This window comes from Ahaetulla prasina, chromosome 8, assembly GCF_028640845.1.
Source record: "Ahaetulla prasina isolate Xishuangbanna chromosome 8, ASM2864084v1, whole genome shotgun sequence".
Classification (NCBI taxonomy): domain Eukaryota; kingdom Metazoa; phylum Chordata; class Lepidosauria; order Squamata; family Colubridae; genus Ahaetulla; species Ahaetulla prasina.
Genome location: NC_080546.1, coordinates 4,626,943 through 4,636,331, shown reverse-complemented (window position 1 = coordinate 4,636,331; position 9,389 = coordinate 4,626,943). Strand labels below are relative to the sequence as shown.

The window sequence follows — 9,389 nt, the reverse complement described above, 5'->3', positions numbered from 1 at the left end:
ATGGGTCAGAGACAGAAACTCACCCCCCCCACCTTTGTCAATGGGCCATTAAAGCCTCAGCTAAGCTCACTCATTTCCCCCCCACCTTTGTCAACCATCATCTGCATCATAATAGAACCCATCTAGAACAGAAACTCACCACATGGCACCTGGGAAGATTACATCAGCCAGCAAGGCTAGCTAAGACCCCCACCCCCTGGGAGTTTGACAACCAATCAGGATACTCTTCTTGTGCCCCAGAAAGTTCAAAGCTCAGAAAAAGCATAAAGCCAGGGAGCGCACAGGATCTCAGCCCTTTTCTGTTCAGGAACTCAAGCCATGTGATCCTGACCACCATTAAACCATCTTTCCAAGCAGCCTCCATGTTTCCAGTATCTTTGTCCCCACTTGGAACTGAACCCAGATGGATATTTCTTCCAACACTCCTTATTCATCCATCCATCCATCCATAATACCCAATAACCTCCCTTCCCCTATTCCCCCATCATCATATATCCCTTCTCTTCTTCCTTTCTTTTTCCCCCTATTTTTTTTATTTCATTTTGTCACAACAGTATACACAAACATTGTCATAAGTAAAAAAAAACATATCATGAAGAATATATATATATATATATACATATATAAGTAAAGAATATGCATTAGCTATATTAATTTGATATAATAAAGGGAACAATAGGACAGGAATGGTAGGCATGTTTGTGCTCTTATGCACGCCCCTTACAGTCCTCTTAGGAATGGGGTGAGGTCAATAGTAGACAGTTTTTGGTTGAAGATTTTGGGATTTTGAGTAGAGACTATGGAGTCAGGTAGTGAGTTCCAAGCGTTAACAACTCTGTTACAGAAGTCATATTTTCTGCAATCAAGTTTGAAGCGGTTGACATTAAGCTTGAATCTATTTTTTGCTCTTGTAATATTGCGATTGAAGCTGAAGTAGTCATTTACAGGAAGGATATCGCAATAGATGATTTTGTGTGTTAAACACAGGTCATGTCGAAGTCGACGGAGTTGTAAGTTTTCTAATCCCGCCTTCCCTCCTTTTCCTTCCTTTCTTCCTCCCTCCCTTTTTTCTCCTTCCTTCCTTCCTTCCTTCCCCAGCAGAACGATTATATTCACTCTAAGGGTGGGTGTATGTGTGTTATTTATGCTGCATTAATTTCAGCAAGAACACAACAGGTTGCATACTGCCTCCGTGTGGTCAGTCTTGAGTACAAACTATTCGTTTAGTAACTGAGGTTACCAAAAAAAATGATTTCTGACTGGTTCTTTTGACAGTTATGACGATTGCAGAATCCCCATGGTCATGTGATCAAAGTTCAAGCATTTGGTAACTGTCTCATATTTATGACAGGTTTTTTTGTTTGTTTACATTTATATCCCGCCCTTCTCCGAAGACTCAGGGCGGCTTACAGTGTATAAGGCAATAGTCTCATTCTATTTGTATATTTACAAAGTCAACTTATTGCCCCCCCAACAATCTGGGTCCTCATTTTACCTACCTTATAAAGGATGGAAGGCTGAGTCAACCTTGGACCTGGTGGGGCTTGAACCTGCAGTAATTGCAGGCAGCTGGTTTTAATAACAGGCTTCTTATAGCCTTGAGCCACCAGTTGAAGTGTCCCAGGATCATGCGATCATCTTTTGCGAATGTCTGACCCAGGGTGAAATCTGCTTATCTTCCTTACCGGTTCGGAAGTGCACATGTGCGTGTCGCATGCGATTTTGGACCCTCTGCGCATGCGCAAAGCCTTCTGCGCATGCGCAGAGGGTCAAAAACAGGTTATTTTTGCCTATTATTGTAGCCTATGACTATCATTCATTGTTGTAAGTGTTGTACCTTGATGAAGGTATTTTTTCTTTTATGCACACTGAAAGCATATGCACCAAAACAAATTCCTTGTGTGTCCAATCACACTTGGCCAATACAAAATTCTATTTTCTGATTGAAACCAGGAAGTACCTTATACCACCAGGCTAGAAATCCTGGGATTAGAAAACTTAGAACTCCGCCGATTCAGACATGACCTGTGTTTAACACACAAAATCATCTACTGCAATATCCTTCCTGTAAAAGACGACTTCAGCTTCAATCGCAATAATACAAGAGCAAACAATAGATTCAAGCTTAATGTCAACCGCTTCAAACTTGATTGCAGAAAATATGACTTCTGTTACAGAGTTGTTAATGCTTGGAACTCATTACCAGACTCCATAGTTTCTATTCAAAATCCCAAAATCTTCAACCAAAAACTGTCTACTATTGACCTCATTCCTAAGGGGACAATAAGGGGCGTATATAAGAGCACAAAAGTGCCTACCGTTCCTGTCCTATTGTTCCCTTCATTATATCAAATTAACATAGCTGTTGCGTATTTTTACTTATATATACATATTTTTCTTTCATGATGTGTTGTTTTTATTTATGACGATGTTTGTGTATACCGTTGTGACAAAAACAAAAAAATAAAAAGTAACGACATGCGGGTGGGTGGGCGGAGCCTTGCGCCACCAACTGCTACCAGTTTGCCCGAACCGGTAGCATTTTAGCCCTGGTCTTCCGCACAGTGGGGAAGCTTGATTCACTTAACAACTCGTGATTCACTTAACAGCTGTGGCACGACAAGTCTTAAAAATGGGGCAAAACTCACTGAACTTTTTCTGTCTCACTTAGCAACAGAAATCTTGGGCTCCCTTGTGGTCGTAAGTCGAGGACTATCTGTAATGAGATTTTTTTTTTTTTCAGGGCGCTGCTCAGAAAAGTGTCAGAAAAGCCATTAGCAAATCTGCTGAGAGATATACTGTATAAACATTCGCTCAGTCTTACACAGACAAACACAAACCCCGCATGCACACGGACGCTGGCGTATTGATTCTGCCCTTAGCTCTTTGGTGTATTCAAATAAAAAAAGAGACCCCTTTGTTTGCCGATTGTAATTAGCCTTTCTTGAGAATATATGACTATCTGACAGTTATTCTTTTCTCCCGAAAGTGATGATGTTACAATAGAGCAACGAGGGACGGGGGGGGACGAGGGAAACTAAAGTTTTCCGCTATTGAGAGCCTGCAAGAAGAAAGATGGCAAATATTACCTGCAGATAAGGTTGGGTAAGTCCTCGCCTATTTGTTTGCTCTTCGTCCCAGAAATGCTTTTTCAAAAGGCAGCTGGTCTTTGCTTCCCCCACCCCCACCCCGAAGACATTTCGCTTTTTATCCAGGAAGATTCTTCAGCTCTGGACAAATGATGGAGGATATCTTACAGATGACCCCCACCCTGTCAAAGACCTTGGAGTTTTCATATCCAATGACCTAAGTGCCAAAGCCCACTGCAACTACATCGCAAAAAAGGCATTAAGAGTTGTTAACCTAATCTTACGTAGCTTCTTCTCCAGAAACACTACACTACTAACCAGAGCTTACAAAACATTTGCAAGACCAATTCTTGAATACAGCTCGCCTGTCTGGAACCCATACCACATTTCAGATATCAATACAATTGAACGTGTCCAGAAAATATTTTACAAGAAGAGTTCTCCACTCCTCTGAATAAAACAAAATACCTTATACCACCAGACTTGAAATCCTGGGTTTAGAAAATTTAGAACTCCGCCGCCTTCGACATGACCTGAGTTTAACTCATAGAATCATCTATCACAATGTCCTTCCTGTTGAAGACTACTTCAGCTTCAATTGCAACAATACACGAGCACACAATAGATTTAAACTTAATATTAACCGCTTCAATCTTGATTGCAGAAAATATGACTTCAGTAACAGAGTTGTTAATGCTTGGAACACACTACCTGACTCTGTGGTCTCTTCTCAAAGTCCCCAAAGCTTTAACCAAAAACTGTCTACTATTGACCTCACCCCATTCCTGAGAGGTCTGTAAGGGGCATGCATAAGAGCACAAACATGCCTACTGTTCCTGTCCTACTGTTTCCTTTCGTTATATCCAATTTATATAGTTATTACATGCTTATACTCATATATATACTTATATGTTGTATAGTTACTTCATGTTTATGCTTATGTATGCTGTTATGACAAATAAATTAAAAAAATAAAGGATGGAAGGATTTATATTCCTTGCAGTTATCTGCTCGTTAGCTCATTCTTTCTGATCACATGAAGTCGTTGTACCGCTTTTTTTTTTATTTGCATTTATATCCCGCCCTTCTCCGAAGACTTAGGGCGGCTTACACTATGTCAAGCAATAGTCTTCATCCATTTGTATATTATATACAAAGTCAACTTATTGCCCCCAACAATCTGGGTCCTCATTTTACCTACCTTATAAAAGGATGGAAGGCTGAGTCAACCTGAAGTAATTGCAAGCAACTGCTGTTAATAATAGACTGTCTTAGTAGTCTGAGCCACACAGACCCCTTTATAAAGCCTTAGTAAGGCCACACCTGGAGTACCGCATCCAGTTTTGGTCACCACGTTACAAAAAAAGAGGTTGAGACTTTGGAAAAAGTGCAGAGAAGAGCAACTAAGATGATTTAAAGGCCTGGAGACTAAAACATATGAAGAACGGTTGCAAGATTTGGGTTTGGCCAGTCTAGACAAAAGAAGGACCCGGGGGGTGGGGGGGGGACATGATAGCAGTCTTCCAGTATTTGAGGGGCTGCCAGAAAGAGGAGAGGGTCAACTTATTTTCCAAAGCTCCAAAGGCAGGACAAGGAACAATGTATCAAGGAGAGAAGCAACCTGGAATTAATGAGAAATTTCCCAACAATTAACCAGTAGTACAGCTAGCCTAACTGGGAAGTGTTGGCTTAGTGGGTAAGACGCTGAGCTTGTCGGTCGAAAGGTCGGCAGTTCAGCGGTTCGAATCCCTAGCGCCGCGTAATGGGCTGAGCTCCCGTGACTTGTCCCAGCTTCTGCCAACCTAGCAGTTCGAAAGCGTGTAAAAAATGCAAGTAGAAAAAATAGGGACCGCCTTTGGTGGGAAGGGAACAGCGTTCCGTGCGCCTTTGGCGTTGAGTCATGCCGGCCACATGACCATGGAGACGTCTTCGGACAGCGCTGGCTCTTCGGCTTAGAAACGGAAATGAGCACCGCCCCCTAGAGTCGGGAAGGACTAGCAGGAGACTGGACAGCTACTTGTCTGAAATGATATAGGTTCTCCTCAATGGTAAAATCTGAACCGGTTTACTATCGGTTCGCTGGCTGCGCATCCACGGTGTTGCACGCATTGCATGCAAATTCAAGGTGTGTGTGCGCACGCAGTGCATGGCAAAAGGAGGCATGGGGTAAGTAGAACAGCTTGGGGGGGGGGCGTGATCAGCTGTGGCAGGCAATCTTTTTTTTTTTACTTTTAAAAGTATTTGAACCTGAATAGGTTGTTAAAAAATGCTTTTAAAAGTAAAAAAAATAAGGCTCTGATGATCGCGCGGCTCAGCTGTGATTGTTGGAGCCTCTTTTTTTACCTTTTAAAAACATTTTTTTAAAAGAAGCTGTAAGCGGGGAAGCGCTTGACCAGGCATTGGGTGGGTGGGTGGGTGGGTGGGCCAGGGATTTTTGCTTGCAGTTCTCCGAGCTACCCGCCACCATTGCTACCGGATTGGCCGATCTGGTCGGAACCGGGAACATTTCACCCCTGGTTCTCCTGCTTGAGCAGAGGGTTAGACTAGAAGATCTCCACGGTCCCTTCCAGCTTATTCTATTCTATTCTATTCTGTTCTATTCTATTCTATTCTATTCTATTCCATTCCATTCCATATTTTCTGTTCTGTTCTGTTCTGTTCTGTTCCAATCTGTTCCATTCCATTCCATTCCGTTCCATTCCATATTTTCTATTCTATTCTATTCTATTCTATTCCATTCCATTCCATTCCATTCCATTCCATATTTTCTATTCTATTCTATTCTATTCTATTCTATTCTATTCTATTCTATTCTATTCCCTCCCCTCCCTTCCCACCCCACCCCACCCCATCCCATCCCATCCCATCCACCTACCCCTACCCCTATCCCTATTATTCCATCTCTCAGCTTTGGGGAATTGACGTGCGCATCCAGAAATGGAATCCTAATGATGAGAAGAAAAGCATTTAAACTTGGCGACGCACCCCCCCCCCCAAGCAATGGATTTTCTGCAGCCAATTTCTACGAGATTCTTTTTGCTTTTGCTCGTGTGTCCCCCTCCCACCCTTGATTGTGCAAAGGGACTGAGAGTGAACATTGCAGCCCTCCAAGGGCTTCTGGTTTAATTCTAGGGCTCCTGGGAGGTAAGCCTGACAGCCGTTCATTTGTATTTGACAGATGGGAAGCAAATGTTTACCCACTTTTTGCTTTGGTAGAGGAAGTGGCATTTCCAAATGTCCATTGTACGGTCACTGAGTGAGAGAGAACAGCAGAGTTGGCCCATGCTGCTGTCGTTTCCAGGATGTAGAAGGAATAGAGAGAGAAGAAAGGGAAGGAAGAAGAGAAGCAGGAGATCAGGAGAAGGAGGGAGGAAGAAGAGAGTTACAAAGTTTGTACAGAGGAAGAGGAGGAGGAAGAAAGGAGGAGGTAAAGGAGAAGAAAAATAGGAGGAAGAGAAAGAGGAGGTAGAGGTGGAGGAGAAGAGAAGAGAAGGAGAAGGAGGAAGGAAGGAAAAAGAGAGAGAGGAGGAGGAAATGGAAGCAAAAGAGGAAGAAGAAGAGTTCAAAAGTTTACAAGTCCGTCCAGAGGAGGAGGAGAAGAGGAGGAGGAGGAGGCAGTTTAAACATCCATACCTGAAATTGTAAAAATTTTCACTTTATTTTAAAAAAAACACCATGTTATAACACAAATATTGTACATCCTGCACAGAGGTGGGTTTCAGCAGGTTCTGACCAGTTCTGGAGAACCGGGAGCGGAAATTTTGAATAGTTCGGAGAACTGGCAGTAAAAATTCTGACTGGCCCCACTCACATCTATTCTCTGCCTCCCAAGTCCCAGCTGATCGGGAGGGAATGGGGATTTTGCAGTAACCTTCCCCTGCCACGCCCACAAGCCACGCCCACCAAGCCACGCCCACAGAACCGGTAGTAAAAAAAGTTTTGAAACCCATCACTGATCCTGCAAAATTTCACACTTGCAAAATCCCAACTCTTGGCTCCAGAATGACAATCCGAACTAACCACTCTGCTTGTCGCTTGCTTTGTTCCGCTGAAGCAACTAATTCGTGTGCTCTCTTCTAAATCCTGGAAGATTTGAGACAAAGCAAAGAACCCCTGCGACCCTCCCCCCTGACAGCCCCCCCTCGTCTCCCTCCCTCCCTTGCTAACTCATTCACCTTCCGTCTTTTTATAAAGTACGTTTTTAATCCTGCTTTTGTTATTTTTACAAATAGTTCATGGCAGTAAAATATACTGTATAGAATTCTCCTTCCTCTTCCTCTTCCCTCCCCCAGAAACAACAACCCTGTGAGGTGGTTGAGAGAGAGGGGAGACTGGCCCGAAGTTACCCAAGTCAGCTTTCCTTCCTAAGGCAAGACTAGAACTCACAATCTCCTGGTTTCTAAGTGATACCAATCTGTACCAGTAATCGCTACGCTAAACTCCTTCCTCCCTCCCAGTTTCTCAGAGTCACCATCGCTTCTTCCTTCCTCCTTCCTTCCTTCCTTCTTTTCTCTGGAATCCACGCGAGGAGAAGGCTCCATCTTGACTTTTTAAAACCCAAGGCCTCTGTTGGTTTGGGCTGCCTTCCTCCCTCCATAATATCCATTGCAATATTAACTATCTGGTTGGAAGCCTGTTCTTTTCAAGCGGAGGTTTTTCTTCAGATGGAAGTTGAGGTACCATATTTTTATTCATTTTTTTGCAAACGGTGAAGAATAAAGCGCAGGAAGCAGAGCTCAAAATCGGCACTCGCTCCTTCCCCGTGTCTGGCTGCCAATTCTCTTCCTGGGATTTGTCCTCCCTGCGAGACCCCAGATCCAACCAACTACGAATATGGTTCCAGAAGTTGAAATGTGGAGGTGCAGAGGCCACACCAGCTCCCATTTCTTCTAGGTTGTAGCTTTCTCCGCCGAGGACCAAAATTACGATGCCATCGAAGAAGAGTGTTGAGGAGAGAGTGTTGAGGAGAGAGTGTTGAGGAGAGCTTCTCCGTCATCTGGGAAGCGCATCCACCAAGGAGACAGCTTGAACCGCCGCCGTCCTTCTACATCTCAAACACCAGCACGTTTCCGCGAGATACTCACGGACCTTTTTGTACCCAAACACCATCACGTACGAGCTGGCCGAATAATATATGGAGGAGAGCACGCCGTACATGGCACTCAGAAAGCTACTCTCCGTGTTGCTCCTGTTGTATCCCAAGACGATCGTGAGCCAGACCATGTCGTTCGCGATCCAGCAAACCACGTAAATGGAGAGCAAAGACAGCAGGATTTTGGTGGCCTGGGCAGTATGTTTATTCCACCCGCTCCCCGTGGCTGAGGATGACGCTTTGACCTTCCTGTGGTGCTTCCAGAGAAGATCGATGATGAACCCGTTGAGGATAACGACCAAGAGAATGAGAATCATGTCAAGGCTGATGGACGCGTAGGTGCTAAACTTCATGGCGAAGCTCTCGGTCGATCTCAAGCAAGTAGAAGTAGCCAAGAAGGCGATTGTCTTATTTCTTTGGCCGCCGGTCTTCTCGTACTGCAAATAAGGGATTTGAAGGAGGACGCTGGCCACCCAACAACCAGCGAGGGTGCCGTTGACGTAGCGTGACTGATGCCTGTGGATGAACGTCGTCCATCGGTAGTTGGGCCTTCGGATCTTGATGAGGTGGAGGATGCTCAGGTTCTCCACCGACCAGATGCTGATCAGCCTCAGGGTGTGGTAGGTGTAGAGGAGAAGCCTGCAGCCCTCCTCCCCGAAAATCCTGGTACTGCTGAAAACCAGCATCCCGGGAATGGCTTTGTAGCAGCAGAGGAAGAAGTTCACCAGGCCCATGTTGACGATGATGCGGTCCAGAGGTTGGAGGGCCTTGCGCCGGATGGCGTGGGTCAGGAAGGCGAAGAGGACGATGAGGTTGCCGATCATGCCAACGAAGGACGAGAGGTAGATGAGGATGGACACGAAGAACATGAACTTGGAGGCCATGATGGTCCCATCTGGCTTGGCCTTCACGCACTTCTTAGCCGGCCGTTCTCTTCCTTTGGCTCCAGAGAGGGCGAGAACTTACATACATTACTTTTTTTCTTTGTTTGGTTCACCTGTCCACCTGTTGTTGTTTTTTTCCTCCGTTCAGCTCCAGAGTTCAATCTTTTTTAGAAGCTCTGCCTGTCCAACGCACCTTCGCCGAGTTACTCGCGGCCACAATTACTCCGCTGTTTGTCTAAGCGGCTCTTATCTCCGTTTGGTTGAAAAGCCTGAGGAACGCAACCGATTGGCCAAGGACAGATGGAAAGGGTGGGAAAAGAGCAC

General features: G+C 44.7%; 1 protein-coding gene across 1 annotated transcript; it reads right to left on the bottom strand.

The window, feature by feature from the left end:
• Positions 1–8,081: 8,081 nt before the first annotated feature.
• LOC131203127 (vomeronasal type-1 receptor 92-like) lies at positions 8,082–9,065 on the bottom strand. The gene has a single exon (XM_058193069.1). It carries the CDS (start codon positions 9,063–9,065, stop codon positions 8,082–8,084), a length of 984 nt encoding a protein of 327 aa, XP_058049052.1.
• Between the last annotated feature and the right edge of the window lie 324 nt (positions 9,066–9,389).

Bases quoted from the DNA above. Each gene is read 5' to 3' on its own strand.
- LOC131203127 (XM_058193069.1), bottom strand. From the start codon at position 9,065: ATGGCCTCCAAGTTCATGTTCTTCGTGTCCATCCTCATCTACCTCTCG.